General features: G+C 46.6%; 1 protein-coding gene across 1 annotated transcript in view; it reads left to right on the top strand.

Moving 5' to 3' along the window:
- Positions 1-23824, top strand: part of RNF17 (ring finger protein 17) — a 3777565-nt gene that overhangs the window by 201220 nt on the left and 3552521 nt on the right. The window contains exon 3 of the mRNA XM_069639339.1: positions 11912-11994. Coding sequence (XP_069495440.1) covers positions 11912-11994 — 83 coding nt within the window. The remainder of the gene's footprint in view (positions 1-11911; positions 11995-23824) is intronic.

The raw sequence follows: 23824 nt of genomic DNA, 5'->3' as shown, positions 1-23824 counted from the left end.
CTACAACTTTAAACAGAAACATCTCCAGCATAGTTCATTTCCTTGTCCATGGCTTGGATTAATCCTAAACGCTTAATAGTCCAAAAGTGATAAAAGACTTTTAACCTAAAAATCCTCAATAGGTTAAACATGCAATATTTGTTTTAAACTGTGCAAATTTTACTAAAATGCATTGTCACACATTTACAACTTCGTGCACTCCGACTAGCAGTCACTTCCCTATTAGTTCATTCCACCTCATGAACCTACAATATGGCATAAACTCCAAACCATGAAATTCATTATTTTTCTCAATGCAGTAGTCATCACTGCATACATTAAATATGAATGCTAAAAACAAAATGAGTATGTAAATGCAACCCCAACTTCAAACCTTTAAAATGCATTATACACCGCAGCATTTACTCCTGAAAATAAACATGTTAACATTTAATCTGAAATGCTTCATTTCACTTAAAACTCCGTACTCTTCAAAGTTAATGTGCCATCGGCCCCCAGGCACTGTTTGAACCGAGCATAAACCATAAAACCTTCAATAGCACCGTGCTCTGCATTTCTTCTGGCAACTAACACAGGGCACCCTGCTCCAATAACAAACTCCATCTGTTCTTGAAATGCCAGGAGCGGCGGTCCTTACATAAAACAAAGTGCCATGCATCGCATGGATGCCGCAGCGATGAAAAAAAATATAACGGTACCTCATAAATAAATACTTCTCCTGTCAGTCCACCACAGTTTCCATCCATGAAACAAACGTTATTATCCATGTCCTCAAGCAGTCCATTGCTGCCTCATCTGCTTGAAGCGAGCGTTTATATATTAATTTGCTCCAAAGTAGAAAACTCCTGCTGCTGTGAACTCTTCCACTCCGGATGAAATGAAACGACAGTACTTCGTTCCAATGGAACTCAATAATGGTCAAGGGGACGTTGACAAATGACGTGCGCTGCCACACCTAAAACACAAACGATCATCTCTCCTTGGACCTCTCTGGGTAGCCTCTTTTTGTATTACACCTTCCGTGGTGGCAAATACCATATTGCTACTATCCACATATTTGTCATCTCCATTGTTACTTTTAACTCTTAACCTTGAAGCATAATCCGCCTGTACGTTATTTTTACCAGCGACTACCTCAATATTGAATTTAAGACATTGTAACCTAGTTACCCAGCACGCAACTCTTCTTGAAACTTTGTCCAGTCCTTTGCTTTAAAAAATTGCCTTCAATATTTGCGATATTGTCAATTTTTAGTGTGCTGCCCAGTAGCCATGACTCTGTCGGGTGTCCCAGGACCACAGGTGTTCTTACCTACTCCAGGCCAGGCTAGAATTAAGTGGGGTCCATGGAAAAGGGGATTCTTACATTATGTCAAGGCTACTTACCCCAAGTAAGGAGACCCACCACCCTGGGTGATGGGTCTCCTTACATGGGAGCGGTGATGTCCTTTCTTCTGTCCTGATGATCTCAGCACCCCCCGCAGCAGTCTTCAGTCGCTTTCCTTCCCTTCATTTACATGAGGGTTCCTCTTTCCAGAGATCCTCGTCGCCAATGTAATGAAGCAGGTCCACACTTGCTTAGATTGCTTCTTTATAAGTTTATTTCCAGTTCTCAAGTTACATGTAACAAGACATAAATACATCAGGTATAGGACAATAGGTCACCGGCACCCATCACCCGGGGAGGGAGGGACCAACTGAACCAATACAGAACACTCAACACAGCATTCTCACAATCATACATCATCATTCCACTTGACACTTGTATGACATCACTGAACACATGACCACCTACAGCAGACTCAGACAAGCACATCATAACAACGTGCATTACTCACCCTAATAGCATTTCTGATGATTGTATCTGCTTAGATTCACATGCGCCCACCCTTCCTCCCCTTATGGAGTAGAAGGAACATAGACATTTCATACCTTCTCTTTTGTACTCACTCACGCTGACTAGAAGGCTCCCTCACGGCAGAAAAAACAAAATCGGAGTGACCTCGACGCGTGAGGGATTTTGGGTACACTACACCACGTTAGGGATAATGTTAGTCACGCCATGTCGACGTCCCCTTTTGATCTTTGGAAGAAAAGATGCAATTATCTTTGATTACCTCTAGATGTCGAACTATCTGCACAGCATGTGAATATAAGCAAATACAATCATCAGAAATGCTATTACGGTGAGTAACGCATGTCATATGATTTCTTGAGCATGACTTAAAGAGGATTCCACTGCTACTATTCAAGAGAGAATTCCTTGAGTGTTCAGCGTGTACATAGTGTCTTGCACCCAAATATTTATCAACCAACAGGGATAGTGGGGCACTTCGTAGGAGAAATGTGCCTACCAAGCGCGGTGGACCTGCATTTCTATTGCTCCCAATCTCGAGTCTCTAGGAAGGGCCGGGCAGACCTCTTTCATAAAGCCTGCCCTCACATCTCTGGGGTAACTCACAGTGAATAGAACATGAAAATACAACCTGCTAAGGAAAAACACTAGGTGCACCTTCTTTTGAGAAAGACTAGAGCTTTATTTTGTATAAAAAAGAAAAAGGCAACAGGGTATTACAAATCCACCCCCAATGAGCTCTCTTTCGTACAAGATTCAGGTTATAAACGCACAAATCGTTACTCATGACACACTTGATATACAGTGTTAAACCCCCAAGCTCATTGGCTATCGTCTATATACATGCTAATGATGGCATATAACCCATCCTCCAATTGGTTCCACTGTCTTCTCGCTCATCTTCACCACACGTGAGTAACTTCCTTGCCCATCATGAAATACGTCAAAGCAATTGGTTAAAATCAACTGACACCAACCTACCTTCGATCCTAGCCACGTGATGTGCACCTGGTTATCTACGTGAACTCAGTGGTCAACTTCGAGGTCAGCTTGGTCCTTGCGAACAAAGCAGCACTTTTCACATCCGAGACATGTTGGCGCCCCATCATGCCCTCTTCACTGTGCGCGCATCATTCTTGGCTCTCCTTTGCACAAAACATAGATCATAATGTTCTCCGTTTTCCCCTTTATCAGTCCCCCTCCCCAAGAGTAAGCCTAGCGTCCCACTAATCAATTCAGTTCAAGAAGGATTTAGAGCCCATTTCCCTGCACATCTGGTAGCTCAAATAGAGTGACTGTCATTCTGGGGGGCACTAGTGTCTTAAATTTGTGTTTTGGCATCCCAAGATCTCTGCATTCACTGTTAGGAATACGACTTTGGTACTAGGCTGCATCCCTCACTACTTCGGCTGCACACATGCCTACCTAATTAGTTCAAAGGCCTAACTGATACAGGGGCATATGCGTGTGCTCTGCCGTGCCTGGGAATCGGGACGCAATGATGAGGTGAAGAATTAAGCCCTTGTCGTCGTGTGTTTCTGTGAAAACACTGCCTGCGATGATTCAGGTTTACTCGTAAGCGCAGTGTTAGTTCGTATTATGACGTGTGTGTGTGTGTGTGTGTTACGACGTGTGGATATATTTCTGGAGCTTGTGGATCTGCTTGGATCACATGCTCTGCATAGTCTGACAGCTAGTGGAAGTCGCAGAGTATTAAGTTTTGTTTTCGAAACTGAAACGGCTGTCGACAGGGCGTGTTTAGTAATACTATCCCTATTGAGACGTGTACTGTACCCATGGTCCTTCACGCATCAAGGTCCTTCACGCATCAAGGTCCCTCATATTGTTTTTTTCCGCCATCGAAGTCGGTTGCAAATGCTGAGTTCTCTTCTAGGCTGATGTCTTTTGATTAACTAAACGTTGTACTTGTAGACTTTCTTTGTTTCCTTTCTGTTCGCCTCGCAGCACCACCAACAACCACTCGACGGCTCCTGGCAAACGCCAACATAGTCGACGGGCGTTCGATCGACCAGACGCAGACTTTATGGGCCTGTTCGGGCTTCGGCCCATTACAGTAGGGAAGAGAGGGTGGAAATTCTTTATACTGACATCTTTTAGAGAATGTTTATTCCATCTTCCCCTTTCTTCTATTTTTGCCCATCTGCCCTTTTAAAATATAATGGATAAAAAGCCATTTAAATGTTGCCTCTCCTGCCACCGTAAATTCCTGTGCAAGGACATGCACCGAGTGTGCAATCACTGTCTTTGGAGGAATCGCACCGAAAAGCATTGTAAATTCCTGTCAGCTTTTCCGGATGACAAAACGCTGGACTGCTCACGCCATGCAGGCCAAGGCCTCCATAGACATGACAGAAGACACCAGCGAGGGCAGCATCAGGGTCATGAGCGACACTGAGGGTGAATGGGGTCTGTCGGATCCCAAAGTGCGGGCCCCCGACACCAAGAAGCAGGCCAGCGTTCGTGTGATGGAGAAGACCCCCAGCAGCCAGAGCACACACAAACACACCAAGGACATACCCACGGCCGACTCTCGGCGACACCGTCAAGGCCCATGCAGTGACCGGGGATAAAGCCTCAGGTTCCTCTCTGTCCTCTGGGCCATCGTGCATGCTTTTGCCTCATGGCAGTTCCCAAAAACTGAAAGCGAAGATTGGTTCGGGCACGTATATAAAAAGGCCCTCCTTTTGCGCCTAAGAACAGGCGGCGAAAGGCATTTTGGCATCAAACGCCGAAAATACAAGCAATAATTAAGAAACACGTTGGTGCTTCACTACTTAAGGCTAGGGACCTGGAAAAAACTATTTCAATGCACTTAACCCCAAGGGACACCCAGGCAGAGTTTTCTACCCCCATAGACTCCCTCTCTGGGGCTATGCGCCATAAAGATACTGCTCCCTCCCAGCCCACGCCTGTTAAGTATGTCACTCCCTCCCAGGCCCCTGTCATTTCAGACTTCCCACCCTCATGCCATTTTACTCCAGAACAATTTAATAACATTTTAGGCAGAATGTCCTATTTTGTGGACTTTATGGATAGACACCCCGACAAACTGACAGCTTGAGAGACGCCTCACAGCCAGGGACATCAGCAGAGCCAACCCCTCCCAAGGAGTCTCGTCTTGAGCCACAGCCAGGCACCTCTTCTCTAGGCACTCCGGCCTCGGCATCCTAAGACACCTATCAATACCAAGATCCCTCTCGGGACTCGTACTATAACGACCAAGCAGACCCAGGGTCTCGGACCTCTATAACAAGTTTTATGATGGCGACATTTGCATAGTACAGTCGCTAGACCCTCAGGACCAGCCGGTAGCAGATTTGCCGGTTGACAACCAACTCCAGTACAATGAACTGGTGCTAAAGGTGGTGCAACATTTCAATATCGACACTCTGGAGACACGTCGACAAGGACTTTGTGGAAAATATCCTGGAGCACAAGAAGTTGGCCACCCAGTTTATGCCTCTCTTGCAGTCAGTCTAGAGACGTATCCAACTTTCCCTATGAACGCCTAATCATACGAGGGATGTCAACCTATGGATAAAGAAGCTATTCAGACCCGCACCCACTGACTCCTTGTATATAAGGGGCCAGCTTAGACCAGATTCCCTAGTGGTCACTACACTAGAAAAAAGGCAAGCCCTTCACTGGCGTCTGCAGAAGCCCCACCGACAAGGAAAGCAAGAAGATATATACGTTTGGGAGAAAGGTAGCTTCCTCTGCAGCGTACCAAACACGGATTGCTAACAATACTACACTGTTGGCTAGTTACGGCTGCCACAAATGAGATGAGCTGGAACAACAAATGGAAACCATCCCAGAACCTCTAGAAACTCAACTGCTTAAGACTGTCTCAGCGCAAAAACAAATCTCGAACTGCATCCTGAAGAACAATCTTGATGCAGTGGATAACGCAGGGCGCATCATAGCAGAGGGAACGTAACGCTCATTAAGCGGCATTCCTGGCTGAGGCAGTCAGGGTTTAAGCTAGAGACTCGGCAACCCTCTTAAACGTGCCAATAGAGCCAAATGTATTATTTGGGAAGTCTGTAGAGGACTCCTTCAAGAGTGCGAAGGACTAGTATGACACTCTTAAATCCCTTGGGCAGTTAACTAACAGACCTTATTCCCAACCGGGTTCACCAAACTCTTCGGGTTCAGGGTGTGCAACGCTCCTCAGGCTACTCTCTGGGAGAACAGTCCTCGTCCTGGGGCCAGTCACAAGGCCAAGGTTCTTCGTTCCGGGCTTTCAAAGAGGGAATGAAGGAGGCAGAGGTAGAGGCAGAACCTCACCAGGGAGAGGCTCAACCCCTCCCAAACAATAACCCGCTGTCTCGGCTCCCCTCCTATGCCACTCCAGTTGGAAACCGAATCACCCAATTCACCGACGCATCGGAGGGGTTAACAGACAAGTGGATGGTGTCCACCACAGCAGCCGGCTATTGTATCAAGCTGGTAGAAAGGCCACCCTACCGCCCGCCGAGACAGAAGATGACGACCGCGGAAGAACAAACCATACTGCTGGAGGAAACAAAGGCGCTACTCGACAAGGACGCCATAGAGATCGTCCCGGCAAACAAGGTAAACAAGGATATTTATTCAACGTACTTCCTTGAGCCAAAGAAAGATCTTACCATGCGCCCAGTACTAGATCTGCGCCCTGCAAACAAATGTCAAACAAGTTTTGCATGATCACACTCCAGGAGGTGATTCCACTCCTGAAACGGGGAGACTACATGGCGACATTTGACATGAAAGATGCATACTTTAATATTTCAATGCACCCTGCGCACAGAAAATACCTGCGTTTCAGGATGGCGGGAGTACACTACCAGTTAAAAGTACTCCCATTCGGCATCGCCTCGCCAGTATTCACAAAGGTGCTCTCAGTAGTGGCAGCACAGCTGCGCAGAAAGTCCATCCCAGTATACCCTTATCTGGACGACTAGCTAATCACTGGGGAAACTCCTCAAATTTGCAAATTAAATGCTCGAAAGACAGTAAACCTTCTCCTCAATCTGGGTTTCTCCGTAAATGAGAAAAAATCCAGTCTTGTCCCCAGCCAAATAAAACCATTTATATGGGCTATCGTAAACACAATAGAGGAGCTGGCTTTCCCCTTCAAACGAGGGAGTACAGAACATACTGTTGCAGGTTCCTCACTCCAAGGTTGGTGTTAGGGAGAATTCTCATTGTATGGCTAATTTCCCTTACCTACAGAGATCCCCAGCAGCTTTGCTAGATTTGAAGGGTTTGTTTCTTTTTACCTGCTAAGAGCGAGACACTTTTTCCCACTCTTAGGCATTTTTGCTGTGTGTTCTGGGATATTTTTGTGTTTAATGCCTATGGGATTTTCTCACCCCATAGGAACCATCTTTAATCACATGTGTTACACAGCACCCTCAGTGGAGTGACAAGGGTGTCGTAGCGACCCCCAAACATAGACTCCATACCCTGGGACTGACTACTGTCTCCCAGGGCATGTAAAGTCCCCATTGACTTTACTAGTCAATTTTTCTGAACTAAACCAGTACAACCCATTTTACTATGGAGGTACTGGAAAGGGTTAATAGTTTTTCCCTTATGTTCATTTTCAAGAGGGTACCGTACAGTCCCTCTCCAAGTTTCTGGCTGGTGGCAGTGGTTACTACCATGAATATTCGACCACGAATATTTCCCTATGGGATTGTCCCATTGGTCGAGGCTACCACTTTTTCTGACAGCCTCTAACATACCGCTGGCTTATTTTTATATTAACTTTACTCCGGTAGGTTTTATTTGCCAGAACTTTAATATAAATAATTTCTAGTGTCTTTCTCTAAACTCCTAACCCAGGTCGGGGATCCTTTGTTCGTCCTTTTGGCGGGCTTCTGCCAAGAAGCCCTCCTCTCGGTGCCACTGAGTCTGGGGTGGGTCCGTTGTGTGGGAGGGGGAGTAGGACCCCTGGACAGGGTTGCCTCAGCAACCCGTGTCGCACTCTATCCTGATAGGCTGGAGGGTCTCCTGCCAAAGATGCCCACTCCACTGTGTGAGTGACAGCTAGGCTGTATGAATGAGGCTTTTTTTGCATAAAAGCAGGGTCCTGAGGACTGGAAGAACAAGATGTCGCCACTGGAACTAAGAAGCCGAAGAGGAGCGAAGCCAAAGACATCTGCAACGACTGAACCACCGGTGAAGCCCTGTTGCATCGTCTCACCACTTTTCTCCACACGACAAGAGGAGATCTTCATCTGCAAGAGCCTTCTTAACTTGAGCTGGTGGGGCCATCCAGTTTGCCAATCGCCTTCCTGGACCTGCCTTGGTCGAATCGCCAGAACCCAGTACTCGGAGGCCGGATAGCCAGGCACCAGTCCACCTGGACCGCGATTTAAAGGAGCGTACCTTTTTATCTGTCTGGCAGCACCACGGCTGGTTTCATCCCTGGCTAGTGCAGTAACTCGAACCTTCCTCCACGACGTGAGCCTCTCTTCCTCTGCTGGATCCCCCAAACTGCAAGAACTACAGGAACAACCGCCACTGCAGGAGCCACTTCTTCATTTTAAAGGTACATTGTTCTGCCAGGCCGCCCTTTCTTCGCGGTAGCCCTAAAGGTGTTTTAAATCCTTTACCTACCTGTTGGGTCGGCTGCCCCTCTCTCTTAACATTGTCTATTCGCTTTCTGCATCCACCTTTTTGATATCGTTAATCAAAGACCTGACTGCAGCTACAAGAACATTTTGCTCCTGGGCCCTTGCCCTGTACCACTGACTCTGGCACAGGCCTATTGACTCTGGCTACATTTGTTAGACCTGCCTTCTTTAGATTGATTCTCATCTAGAATTGTGTGGTGCACCTATTTCTTACAACTGGCCTTTCCTTCCTGTTGCTAAACCTTGTGAAATGCCATTTTGCTCAGTTTTCATTTAAGTATTGTCTATACTGATGCACTGTCTTGCTTAAACTGGTTCACAAACTTATGGGAAGGGAAGTGTTGCTAGGGTGTGTAGGAAGGTATTTCTGAATAAATTGTGTTTTCCCTCCCTTGTGAGAAATTGATGGAACATACCTTGTGTGTGGTTTTCACTGTGCCGTTTTGCTCAGTTTTCACTCTGGTTCACTTGGCCTACAATTTAACTTGGGAGTGTGTATATTTTTCCTTTGACTTAATTTAACTTGCTTGATGACTGTGATACATGTGTTTTATTAGTGTATAAAATAAATGTATAACTACTTTTTAATGCAAAGCTTTGGTCAGTGTTTCTTTGTGCCATAGTACTGTAGGCCTATTGTGTAAACCCTGAATGCTGCTTATCTCCCTCTTGAGATAGGTCTGACTGCTCGGCCACAGCTACCAACTAAATCTTTGTGGTACGGACTGATACCAAAGGGGATTTAATGCTCTCACCTGTAGTCCTAATCTTCTGTAGTGCTCCCTAAGGGAACTGCACAGGATTCTGCCTAACAGTCGGTCGCCAGATAACTGTATGCAAAGCATTGCGCTTGCTCGGGATGATGGCTTCATGCATTCACTTGTGTCCACACGTGCCTGCGTATGCATCCAATGCAGGAATGGTTAGCGAAACAGTGGTCTCAGGCAAGCGGACAGTGGGACGATCTAGTCGCTAACCCTCGTTCAGGCTCTTCGCGGGTGGTCCAAGGACAACCTGTTAAAAGGAAAACCTTTTCGTGCTCCCCCAGCACAAGCAATCCCAACTACATGCCTCACTCGCCGGATAAGGGGTAGGGGGGGACCTCTTCCTCCACCACACAGCCCACGGCCAGTGGACACACACACACACTACTGCCCAAAGACATATCAACTTCCTAGAACTCTTGGCAGTCCTCAAGGCTCTTCAGCCCTTTCAGCAACATCTCGAGGGTGAAATGGTGGAGGTCCACACAGCCGACACCACGCCCATGTTCTAACTGACCAAGGAATGAGGCGCACACTCTCTGTCCAAGCTATCCCAAAAATATGGAAGTGGGCACTCAAAAGGAACATGTTCCTAACATGATTATGATAAACATGCAGACACCCTCTAGCAGAAGTACACGAATGCCACGAATGGCAACTCGACCAATATCCTAGACAAAATATTCTCACTTTGGGGTCACCCGCCCACCCCCCCAATAGACGTGTTTGCCTCAAACCTAATCGCACAATGCCCAGACTTTGTGTCCAGGTTTCCACAACCAGAGTCCAAGGAGAACTCCCTCTGGATGAACTGTTCAGGGAAATTTGCTTATGCTCCCCCCCCCCCCCCCCCTCACCCCCCAACACCTCTCCTGAGCAAGTTGGTGCACTAGATGTACCAGGAAAAAGTAACTCTGATCCTGGTTGCTCATATGTGGGCGAGACAGCTTTGGTTTCCACATCTGCTCAAGATGGCGATGTGCGACCCAATAAAGTTCCTGTGCCCATACAACATGTTGACACAACACAAAGGGGCATCCCTCCACCCACGCCCGCAATCAGTGATGGCTCCTGAAGTCAGAGTTTGTCCAAGGTGTATGGATATCCTCAAGGAGGCACAAAACCCCAACACCAGACACTGCTACTTTAATAAGTGGAAAAGATTTGATATGGTGCACATCACAATCACTTAACCCTTTAGAATGTTCTCAAGCTAACGTTCTACACTACATACTTTACTTACTAGACTCCGGCCTAGTATTTAATTCCCTAAAAGTGCATCTGGTGGCCCTATTAGCTTACACCACTTAAAAGAAAAGGTGTCCTGATGGAAGGTCCCTGTCAATAAGGCATTCATGGAAGGGGTAAAGGGGCTACACCATCCCAGCCTAAAGCATCTTACCTATAAAACTGCATTCCTGGTAGCCATCGCCTCCATAAGACGAGTCGGTGAGCTACAGGCTTTCTGTACAAGAACTTTTTTTCATTATACACAAGGACAAGGTTGTCCTCCGAACACACCCTAGGTTCTCACCCAAGTTCATTTCAAAGTTCCATGTAAACCAATCCTTAGAACTTCCCACCTTCTTTCAAAATCCTTCAAACTCAGAAGAAAGAAGCCTCCATACACATGATGTATGGAGGGCGGTCTTATACTATGTAAACAAAACTCCTAAGGAAAACAGACCAAATCTTTCTTTCCGTAGCGCCTGGTAAAGAAAGCGATCACATATCAAAAGCCCAAATTGTTTGTATTGCCCATGCCTGTTTTCTTTCAGAATCTACTTTAAATCGTATTCATCTTATCACCATTTTCATCTCGATCACTGTGTTCGTATTGGACACGCAATTATTACTTACCTTAGGAGAGCATGTCCAGTATTCAGAAAAGAAAAATGCATGTTGACCCATGCTTGGTTGAAAGTAGACCTAATTTGCTGCAGCACACGTCTGGTGTGACATGAAGCACTTATGAGGCTATGGCCTTTTCTGTCTGTTTTGCAATGTCTGATCTCTGCATGTTATGTGAAGCTATGGAAGGCCTATCTGTATTTCCCACAATGTTTTGATTTATTCAACTAGCTATGGCCTTGCTCCTTTCAGCTGAGCGTTAAAAGCTTCCAAAGCAACAAAGCTTGTCCTTTACTGCATTCTGAAAAGTTGGTGTTTTGCATTAATAATGGATCTTATTCCACTATTAAAAGCCAATATGTACCCACATATTATACAGTTAACATGCTTCTAACTGCTACCTTTTAACCTCTACATGTATGCAGTTGTTTTATACAGTCCCTTCCCGTCTCCGCTCTAGTCTTGTCTTTAGATGCGGTGAATGGTGACGTACTATGTGTTTCTAAGCACTTTTCCCACCGCTTTGTAAGTGCTGATTTACTACTCCTGCAGTTCAAATGAGCCTTGTTAGTCCATCCTTAACTTGCACGTCAGTTCACATGAATGTGTTTTCTTCTTTACTTCTAAATGCTACTCGGATGTCATGTGCAGTTCCTGCAGAAGAGATGTTCAGGGAGCTTAAACGGCTTGTTATAAAACACAGATACACGACAGTAATATATAGTATCTAGTTTTGTATTTGACATTTTGTTTGTTATAAATACTAAATGATACTTGCTCATTTATCTTAAAAGGTGTTACGACATGCAAGTGAAAACACACTTCTATATCCAGTCACTACGTGGCTTCGTGACCAACAGGAAAGGCAAACGCCTAGGTAAGGTATTTTGGTACTAATGGCCTATGTGTGTGTATGTTTTTCATGCTTAATGTTTTGGAGCTAGAGTAGTTCTGGAAGTGATACTATTTGAAAGGTACTGGGCTGCTCTACTAGATGATCTGGCTCCTTAGCTTGAGCTGGATGGCAAGATGAGTAGACGCTGCGATTTTTTTGAGATCATTGTTTTGGTCTTTGAGATAAGTATGTTCCTAATGTGTAGATGTGGATTTGCACTTTTTACAACTGTGCCCCCTAACTATATCCAACAACCCACATTTTTGTTTAATTAAAAAAGGCACCTTACACAATTTCTTTATAAATTTCATCATTTACAATAAAAATATTTACGCTTGCATGACAATTGATTGTCGTTAACGGTCCTTGCCCATCCTCTAAAATTTGTGCATAATCACAAAAAAGGAACCGACAGGGAAATCGATGGCGAGGCCGACTACAGTGAACAGATAAAGGAAGATTTCTACAAAATCCCTGAAAATGTAAAAGTTTCATAACTTCAACCAAAATGACTTCCCTTTCTCTTCTGTAGCCTTCCTGGATCCAACTCTGATCCTCCACTCCTTGTTGCACCACGCTAGTGATCTTACTAAAGATTTTTTGAAGAAAGTTTGTAAGTGATACAATCAATTCCAATTGAGGTGTTAACATAAGTCTCTCCCATTGGCTTGCCACTAGTACCTGTGTCATGCTGTGAATTAAAACTACCCAGCCTCAGAATCCTTTCATCTCTGAACTTGGGGCACTCCGTTAGCAGGTGGAATAAGGTTTCTAACAGGACTAGCCTGCAGGTCCTGCATCCTCGCAACTTCCTGGATACACCTAGTTTAGGTCCAATGACCTCTATGGTTGATAGGTAGTTTAATCGAAATTTGAGGTATTACTTGCAAGGGGGAACTTCTTTAGGTACATTCTTCGCTCCACCCCTGGTGTGGATAGAATGTATGTCCATACATAAGGCCAATCTTCCCAGTTCCAGTACATCTACCATTCTATCCCATCTAAAGTTATTCCCCTTAATTCCATTCATCACATAGTCAGATTTGTGATGCTCAATCTTCACCAGTTTAAGGAAAGCTTCACCTCTTCTCTTAAGTGTCATCAAAGCAGGGTTTGATCTCCTCCTTAGAAGGTCGTGTATATGTGAGCCCAAGCTAGAAGTGTCTGCCCTTTGTAACTTGTACCACAGTGAGATGCTCCTTTTTGGCATATTGTGCCCACCATGTAGTAAGGCCCAATTCCAGCCTGATAGCGCTGATGGGGACTGAATTAGGGAGCCTCAATGTATGCTTTAAAATGTGCCCCTCTAATCTGTAAAGGAATGTCCTATGCTCGAAATGTATTGGCTCGCAACCATATAGGATCATGGCGGTCACTTTTAGTTTGTAAAAGTTGATTACTGGTATCAATGAGTACACACCTTTGATTTCACCACTTTAGTCAACGTGTAATAGTCAGTGATTTGCATAAACGCTTCTTCGAAGGGATTGTGTCCTCCGACGTATTCCTTATCTATGATAATTGTATCTCCAGCTTGCTAGCCTCGGAAAACTTTTTTCCCAGTAGAGGGCGCTGCACGTCGACGTCCGTCGAGTAGGTGTTCCTCGACAGCCACCGTATCAACGCCGACGTCATCATGCCCATAAATAGCCACGCGCAGCGTCCGTTGCTCAGTTCCGTTTTTCCGCGCTTCGTGTGCCTCGGAATATCGTTGCTCAGTTCTTCAGTCGAAATATACTTCATTATTCCACGAGAATACCGACTCGTACTCGATGGCTTCCTCCTCCGACTCGACGACTCCTCGGTCCGGCTTCAAAAAATTTCGAGACTGTGGGAAGAAAATGTCGTTGACGGATCCTCACAGGATCTGTTTGTGGTGTCTGGGAGTCGAGCACCAGTGTTCGGAGTGTGAGGAATGCTTGTCCATGACGGCAAAAGACTTGAAGGAGCGTAAGGGGAAGCTCGAGAGAGGTAGGTCAGTTAAAACTTCCTCGAAAGTTTCCGAGGTAGAGTCGAGACATTCGTCTCCTCACCGTCAAACACTCTCGTTCTAGGTCTCGAAGTGGCTCCCACCACTCGTCGACATCTAGACACTCGAAAAAGAGACGTAGAAGATCCCCTTCATCGTCTTCTAATTCCCCTGAAAAAGTACCTTGCCCCACAAAACACAGTTCTCAGGCTGAGTGGGAGGAATTCAGAAAAAAGATGCTAAGCGTCTTCGAGAAAGCGGCCTCGACCCCCTCGAAGACAGCTGAGGGTGATACCCCGGGTGAAAAGCCCAAAAAATCTAAACACCACGAGTCGAAGCACCCGGCGAAAGATTCTACCCGAAAGCGCCACGGGCCATCGGGAAACAAAGCATCTTCGACGCCATCGTCGAAAGTCCCCTCGAAGCATAGATCGGCGCCATCGACGCCGTTATCAAAGGGTTCTTCGACGCATCCGTCGATCGAGTCGACGCCGACATCGACGCCGATAAAAGAAAAACCTACGGCTACTCCACAGCCAACGGTTACACCGAGAGCCTCCGACACGACGTCGAGAACGTCGTCGACATCCTCGAGCAGGATTCCGATCCTCTCGAGTTCTTCGAGGCCTCTTCCAGTTTTCTCGACGCCTTTGTCGGCGCCTTCGAGGATTTTTACATCGGCGTCGACATCGACCTTTTCAAGGCCACTGATGATGGCTCCCTCTGCTTTAGAGACGGGTTTTATACCATTTCACAGGCCAGAGCATCCCCTCCACCCTTAACTTCAATTTATGAAGAAAGGGAAGATTCTGATCAAGAAAGGCCTTTTGGGCTGCAGAGGACCACATCACCTGAACCAGAGACTTTTGCCTCTGAGGAAAGGAGGTTGAAAGACCTTCAGGATGTATTACAGGAAGCAAGTGGCCTAGACACTTCCCCAGAAGTGGAATTTGTCAAACCAGACCCAGGGGAACATGCTGAAACCCCTTATAGAACCCTAATGTCAAGAATTATGGAGTTCATGGGTTGGTCTGCGCCTTCACCTGTTTTTCAACAGGATGACCTCAGATATTCTGGATAAAGGTCCACAGGAGGATCCTGTGGTTCCCTTTCATTCTGCTTTACAAAGAAAGATTTTAACTAACTGGGAAACTCCTGAAGTTGTCCCTGCAGTTAATAAGAAGTTGTCAACAAAATATAGGGTATCTGCTGCTGACCCTGAATACCTATCTAAGCACCCTACTCCAGAGTCTGGTGATCCAAGCAGCAACTTCATCAGGCAGTACATCTGCATACCCCACTGCTCCACAGGACAGGGATGACAAAAAATATGATGCTATGGCTAAGAAAGTATTTTCTGCTTGTAGCATGGCATTAAAATCTATTAATGCTACTTGTACGCTCGCTAGGTTCAGCCACACTCTTTGGGAGTGTGCTTCATCAGCGGCTGACTGCCTCCAGGAAGGAGAAAAAAGGGACGCATTTTTAAATATCATCAGAGATGGTAAAGATGCAGTGTGCGAGTCCCTTCAAACTGGCATTGATTCTGCTGACAGTATCAGCAGGGCCATGGCGGCAAGTACCACAATTCGCAGGCATGCGTGGTTACGAAAGTCTGGCTTTGCTTCAGACGTACAGGCCAGACTTTTGAATATGCCCTTTGACGCCTCTTCCCTTTTCGGTAAAAAGGCAGATGACAGTCTGGAGGAACTGCAAACATCCAAAGCAGCAGCAAAATCGTTAGGAGCTGCAATCCGTCAGACTACTTTTCGTCCCTCAGGACCCTCTTGGAGAGGAAGGTCCTTTCTCTATTATTCCACATACGGAAGAGGCAGAGGACGTCCGGCTCAAAGAGGCCAAGGAAAATTTACCCGTGGTGGACGGGGTAGAGGAAAGAAAGCCGCAGCAGCAGGAGCCGCTTTACCTTCGGCATCTGCATCAGCCGCTCCCGAACCGCTCTGAGGTCTCCCCTCAGAAAACACCTGTAGGGGGCAGGTTAACCCATCATCTGACGGAATGGCCGGCTATTACGTCAGATGCTTGGGCTCTGGAGACAGTGGCCCAAGGTTACTGCCTGCCTTTCCTACGCACCCCTCAGAGCCATCCACCGGGGAACAACTCTTTGAAGTTTCCAGATCCGCTCCTTCTGCAGGACATTCTAGACCTGCTAGAGAAAGGTGCCATAGAACCGGTACCTGTAGCGGAAAGGAACAAGGGTTGGTACTCCCCCCCCCCCCCCCCCCCCCACTTCATGGTACCGAAAAAGGACAGAGGACTAAGACCCATCTTGGACTTACGAGAATTGAACAAGTTCCTCAGGAAGGGCAAGTTCAAGATGGTAACTCTTTCTCAGATCCTTCAGGCCCTCCAGCTTCAGGACTGGCTGGTATCTCTGGACCTTCAGGATGCTTATTTCCATGTGCCAATTCATCTCAAGCACAGGAAATACCTGAGGTTCGCAATTGGCAACTCTCATTATCAATTTCGAGTTCTGCCATTTGGGCTGACCTACGCCCCGAGGGTCGTCTTTACCAAGCTAATGTCGGTTGTGGCTGCAAGTCTAAGGAGGGAAGGGATTCACGTCTACCCCTACCTGGACGACTGGTTGATCAGAGCGGTATCTTCGGAACAAGTTCAGATGCAACTAGATTATGTCTGCCACTTCCTTCACAAGCTGGGCTTCTCCCTCAATTTAAAGAAGTCACAGATGATACCATCACAGAGACTCCAGTTCATTGGAGCAGTCCTAGACACTTCCCTGGGAAAAGCCTCGCCACCAGAGGTGAGGGCTCAAGATATTCTGCAGATGGTCACCAGATTTCAAAATGCCGTCTCCCAGCCTATGACTTTTTGAGGTTGCTAGGCCTCATGGCATCCTGCATATTCCTTGTGCCAGAGGCTCGCCTGAGGATGAGATCTCTTCAGTGGGCACTAAGAACTCAGTGGTCACAGTTCTCAGGAAGAATGACAGACCTCCTTCAGATCCCGGTTAGAGTGGCTCGAGACCTTCAGTGGTGGGCCTGTCGGGAAAACATTTTGAAAGGAGAACTGTTTTGGCAACCATGGCGGAGATAACAGTAGTCACGGATGCCTCACTCACGGGGTGGGGAGCCCATGCCAACGACTTGACCATCAGCGGTCGTTGGTCTCCATCGGAGTCCAGACTACATATCAACCTGTTGGAGCTGAGAGCCATCAGACTGGCACTCTAGGCTTTTCTGCCGTCTGTACGGGGGAGAAATGTCCTGATAATGACGGACAATATGGTGGCCATGCACTACCTCAACAAAAGAGGAGGCGTAGGATCACTACCACTGTGCAGAGAGGCGATGCAGCTCTGGTTTTGGGCAATTCAGGAAGGAATCGCTCTATCGGCAATTCACTTAGCCGGAGAGAAGAACTTGACAGCGGACGCTCTGAGCAGGCAGAACACAGTCTCCCACGAGTGGGAGATAGCTCAGGAAGTCTTTCAAGAGATCTTCCCCCTTTGGGGAACCCCTCAAGTGGATCTGTTGGCCACCAGTATCAACAGGAAGTGCGACCGGTTTTGCTCAAGGGAATTTCCCCCGAGAGGAGCTCTAGGAGACGCGTTCGTAGTGGACTGGGAGTTCCCACTTCTGTACGCATTTCCTCCGGTCCCTGTCATTCCTCAAATGATCAGGAGGTTGAGAAGGTTTCGGAAGACCATGATCCTAATTGCCCCGGATTGGGCCAGGAGAACGTGGTACCCGGACCTTCTGGACATGTCCATCTGCCCTCCAATTCGTCTTCCATACCGAGGAGATCTTCTCTCGCAGAAGGGAGGTCAGGTTCTCCATCCAGCCATCAAGACCCTCAACCTTCACGCTTGGTTTCTGAAAGGTTGAGGTACAAGGATTGGGACCTTCCAGATGAAGTCATGGAGGTGTTGCTTTCGGCCAGAAGGCCAGCAACTAAGACTCTATACCGCTGCCGTTGGAATAAATTTTGCAGCTGGTGCAGAGAAAAGAATATCGAACCCTTTTCATGTGGTACACCTGCAGTGTTATCCTTTTTACTTTACTTGGCAAATTCAGGCCTTCAAGTTGGCACTATTAAGGGCTATCTCGCAGCGCTGTCAATCTTCAAGCGCACTGCAGAGGAGCCATCATATTTCAAAATTCCATTAGTAATACAATACCTGAAAGGATTAACTAATGTTTATCCTCCAAGACCATTCCAAGTTCCCTTATGGGACTTAAATTTAGTTCTAAACTTCCTAAAGGGTGCTCCATTTGAACCACTCCACTCTTGTTCATTGAAGTTTCTCACCCTCAAAACTGTCTTATTAATGGCATTAACATCTGCTAGAAGGGTTAGCGAGTTACAAGCCCTATCTTGTAAACCTCCTCATACAATTTTTCATAAGGACAAAGTTGTTCTACAGGTGAAGCTTAACTTCCTCCCAAAGGTAGTTTCTGAATTTCACATCACTCAGAAGATTACTTTACCTTCATTCTATCCTCCTCCCAATCTGGGGAAAGAGGAAGAGAGACTACACAGGCTGGACCCTAAGCGAGCCTGGAGTTTTTATATCAGCAGACTTGCTAAGATTAGGCAAGCAGACCAACTCTTCGTAGGTTACGCAGGACAAAAGTTGGGATTACCAATAACGAAACAAACCATTTCCAGATGGATTATTTTGGCCATTCTGGAATGTTATAAATTGGCAGGGAAAGAGCCCCCTCAAAATCTAAGGGCTCATTCGACTAGGGGTATCGCAGCCTCTTCAGCTCTCCAAAGAGGGGTACCAATTGGAGACATATGTGCGGCTGCCACATGCTCGTCCGCACATACCTTTACCAAATTCTATAGCCTGGATTCCTCTAGTTAAGAGACTAGATTTGGCAAAGCTGTGTTACACTATATCCCTTCTTAAAGGGTAACATGGCATCTCTTACTCCCGCCTCCAATCACATACCACTGCTATGGGAGTCTATCGTAGATGAGGAATACGTCGGAGGACACAATCCCTTCGAAGAACAAGTTACTTCTTACCTGGTAACGTTCTTTCGATGGGATGTTCCTCCGACGTATTCCTTATCGCCCCTCCCATCCATCCCCGCAGTAACATTTCCCTTGTGGTTGCAGCTTGCGCTCCTTCAAGGGTAATAACCAATTCATGCAAAGACTATCTTACTCTACAAAACGGAACTGAGCAACGGACGCTGCGCGTGGCTATTTATGGGCATGATGACGTCGGCGTCGATAACGGTGGCTGCCGAGGAACACCTACTCAACGGACGTCGACGTGCAGCGCCCTCTACTGGGAAAAAGTTTTCCGAGGCCAGCAAGCTGGAGATACAATTATCATAGATAAGGAATACGTTGGAGGAACATCCCATCGAAAGAACGTTACCAGGTAAGAAGTAACTTGTTCTTCTCTTCTATCCTCGTTTTGCATTTTTCAACGTGACCTTGGGTCACAATTACAAACCCCAAGTAACTCAGTGTCTGCTCTGGCTATTTTGACCTTGTTCAATATCCATACAAAGGATTATTATTTTTAATTTTTTTTCGCAGATATCATTATATAAGACTTGGTCTCGTTCACTGTCGGGTTATTTGCTTTAAAATATGACCCTATGCCACATAGCAATGTTTGGAGCCCCGCAGGGGTGTGATCCAGGAGGATTATGTCATCGGCCTAGGCTATACTGTTGACCAACAGGTTAGGTCACTTTGGCGCAAACCCCTTTCAGGTAGTGCCCTCGTCCCATAAATATGCTAGGTAAAGATTGAACAGTGTAGAGGGGACACATACCTGCCTCACGCCCTTCTCCAGTGGAATACCTGTGCAGTAGTTCCTTTATACAACATCTGAACCAGGAGGCCATGATCTATTCCCCACGCTGTTAATTACTTCCTTAACTTGAGCTGGATGGCAAGTAGGCTCTGTGATTTGTTTGAGATCACCATTTAGGTCTTTGAGATATGCATGTTTCTAACGTGTAGATGTGGATTTGCACCTTTCTACAACTGTGCCCCCTAACTAGATCCGACGACCCACATTTTTGTTTAATGCTATTCCATGGACCCACCGGGACTTCTTTGTAGTTTATTTTGAACTGCCTCATTCTCTGAGATGTTCAGCCTGTGTTTGTGGGCTGTAATGCGTGGTATCTGCTCACTACTGGGTTAATGCCCTGTTGTGGAGCCGATGGCCAGTAATGAGGGAAAAGGGCAAAAAATGCACACCAGCCCACTTCAGGGTGCTCGAGTACCATTAGAACACAGAGTGCCAATATGTATTGGATGACCGAGATAGATCCGAATGCTCTAATTTGGTCACCTGAAACCATTTGTTACATAGTGAACTGAACTCGAAGTCGGCCCGGGGGTCAATGCTGAATGTATTCAGGACCAGGAACTGGGGCAGAGGTTGGAATTTGCCACAGAAATGTTAAAGCTTTTCTGCGTCCCTTTGTGGCCACCATCTTGGCTGCGACTGAAAGCATATGCTCTCTAAAAGGCCTGCCCCATATTATTTGACCCTCGTATAGTGGGCTGGTTGTGCCTTATTTTAAAACCAAGTCAAGTTGTTGGTTCTTTCTTTGCATAGGAGTCTTATTTCTGTGCCTAAATGTGCGTGTGCATGCTATGTGTTGATCAGCTTGACTGGTGGAGGGACAGCCTGGCCATGGATCTCCCTCCACAAGTACTTTGGCCTAAAGAACCGTGGCTGAGGGTGTGGGAAAAGGGTGGAGGGTGCTGTCAACGGAAGTCCCACTTTCGAATGACATGAAAAAGTGAGATGCAGGATTACTTTTTATGACCTGCCCTGTTTAGCTGTAGCATTAGGTTAGGAAACTGTACTCCCTCTCTGTATTGTTAGTTCAAAGCGAAACCCCTTGGGACAAAAATAAAGTAACATGGTTCAAATGGTCCAGACTGTACATAGTTGTCTTTGGTGGTATACTTGCACGATGCAAGTCCGGAACTGGTTACAGGGAGTTATCAACCCGGTCTTCCATTGCAAATATAGCTCTTGTAGGCATGCCCAACCCACTTTTATACAGGGCCAGATTTTGGATTGCCTATCTGCTATTCCTAGACTTGCAGCTCCAGTTTTGTAGAGATGCACGTCTTGTGAGGAAATGTGGACCTCTGAAAGTTGATCCCTTTCTGTTTTCCTAGTACATTGTAGTGACCCCTGTCTTTCGGTATGCTGTCTGCAATTCCTTTGTGATGGAACAGGAGGTGTCGGATCCCCCGTCCCCCCTGGTCCCCAATCATCTCAGTCCAGCCTGAGAAACGAGGGACTAGATATACTGCTGGGCAGTTGAGCGGGATTAAGGCTCCTTTAGTTTGCTAGTATCCCAAAAACAATGGCTGTGAATTGTAAATGGTAAAGCACAATATTAAAATAATTGTAAGGTGGACTTGGACAGTGAGCTGCAGACACACAAGCAGTCCTAGATGTGAGCAATACGAAGGCACGAATGTCGCACATTTTGATCTTTATTCATTGGAATGTGAAAAAGAACAGCAAGGATAACGTATTGAAGCAATTTGTAGCATATCAAGGAAATCTCGTCTTGAATACACTTGATGCACACTTCATTTCTAGACACCAGTTATTATTCATACATAATGAAGCAGAATATTTAGGTTAAACCCTGTGTCCTGCACTAGTGCTAATGTGTTCAACAATGTGGACTCCATAGTGATGTGTATCCTAGTACAAATGACATTTTTATTTTTATTTTCCTGTTTTGTTTAAATGTAAATTTAGTATGCATTGAGATTCCAAGATGGCCGCCGCCTAGAGTAGATGTGCTCCTCCGTCCGAGCGGGAAAGTGAAAAGAGCCAGAAGCAGCTAAAATCAATCAAATCGAAGCGTTCCACATCCGAAACTCTCGCTTGAAACGAGACTCTGCACAAAAAAGGAATTCCAATTGAAATCGAACGAGTCCCGAGTGGTGACAACCCCCGGAACGCAGCGCAGGAGGAAGGGGCAGCGGATCCCCGTCGCTGGAGTTGGCGTAGGTGAAAGCACATCCGACAGCAGTCGAAGCTGTCAGACGTGTCGGACCCCCTCCGAAAGCCTAGGAGCAGAATTGGGAGATGGTGGAACGGGAAGAAAGGACCAAAGCCTCAGCACCCGGGAACGGGCTGGAGCCCCACTGAGTGTCAGTCCGTTAGAGACCTAACTGGATAAAGGCGGGCAAAACTCTTAAGTAGCCCCTCCGACTCACGACACGAGGACCGGCGGCTTAGCCTGGAAAAGTGGAAACAAGCAGCACGGAGAATACACAGATATTGCGGGCTACAATAAGGGTAGAACAGACCCGTAGCCGCCACCCATCCACACACGGACAGCAAGTAATTTACGCTGAACTCCCTGACGGAGACTAAGTCTGTTTGAAAGAAGGCATTGAGAAGAGAGCGAGTGTAGCCACACTGCTCAGACGCTCACCTGCATGTGGAATACCCCCTTGGAGTATGCAACAAAAGGCTTGAAAGGTGAGCCCTAGCCAGGGGGAGAAAATAAAGTATATCCTAGCGGAGTGGTAATGGACGAACGCTAAGGGGCCCAGACAACCCAACCCCGGAACTCTCTGGTATGCATGGACCACAGTAAGGAGAATTATATGTTGCACGGTTCCCGCAATACCTCGCAAGCTGCCGGCTAAAGAAATAACCTGTTGTAAGCCAGCACCAATAAGCCCAGCCCAGACCCCCCTGGTGCCAGGGCTAAAATCCAGAAGTGCCACAACGAAAGCCAAAGGAGCAACAAGACGTCAAGAGGGACACATTGAGAGGTGCTGGAAACAGAGACAGAGAACACACCAATCGCACCCCGACAAACCACAGAACTGAAAAATAACAACCCAACTGTTGCAGTGTCAACGGACAAGGAAGCACTACTGAATTGCCTGAAGGGAATGGAGGCCAGAATGACAAGTACATTCCAGGACCAAATGGGGCAGATGAAGGAGGAATTGAAACTAGCTCTATAAGAGGTCAGAAAAGAGATGACTGAACTGGGAGAAGGAGTGGACGTGGTTCAGAACTGACTCTCTAGCATGGCGGAAGAAGCCAAACAAAGCAGCATCTTACGGGAGCAAGTGGCCAGAGCAACAAATCTAGAATTACAGGCTGAGGATTTGGAAAATGGATTGCACAGATCCAACATCAGGATGAAAGGTCTTGCAGAGTCCGTACTGGATGTGGACCTGAGGGATACCATACAACAATGCTTCTGCAGCTTAATTACCAATACCCCTCCAGAAGAAATCTGGATCGATGGGGTACACAGAGTGGGTACCAAGCAGAAAGAACCAGGGGCTAGACCTAGGGATGTCCTAGTGGCCTTATCCTCATACACGCAAAAGGAAGACCTCTTCAGAGCTGCTAAAGCACACACAGACCTGACTCAACGGTAGTCGTATCCAGCTCTACCAAGATTTGGCCCTCTCAACTCTCCACAAGAGAAGGCTGATGGGACCAGTAACAAAGGCCATGATTGCTAAACACTTAACTTCTCAATGGGCCTATCCCTTTGGTCTAACCTTCACCTGGGAAGGTAAACCACATTGTATTAGCACATGTGAAGAGGGGCTGACATTGCTACATATAGAGGACCAGAACCAGGTGGAACGCAGCCCGAGGGAAAGCTCTCCAAAAGACTCAGTCAATCCTTGGGAATGGACAACCGAAAGCAGGAGGAACGTTCGAGCCTTGGCACTGATGGGCCCATATAAACAATCAGATTGAACTAGACAGAGGCAAGATACCACGTAAAGCATTTGAAAAGTTAATTCACTTGGTCGGCCCCGAAAGAAAAGAGCAGTTGCAAGACAAAAAGACATGTAAGCCTG

Source organism: Ambystoma mexicanum, chromosome 7q, assembly GCF_040938575.1.
Source record: "Ambystoma mexicanum isolate Mex_15411 chromosome 7q, UKY_AmexF1_1, whole genome shotgun sequence".
In the NCBI taxonomy this organism is placed as follows: Eukaryota; Metazoa; Chordata; class Amphibia; order Caudata; family Ambystomatidae; genus Ambystoma; species Ambystoma mexicanum.
This window is presented reverse-complemented; position numbering and strand designations above follow the sequence as displayed.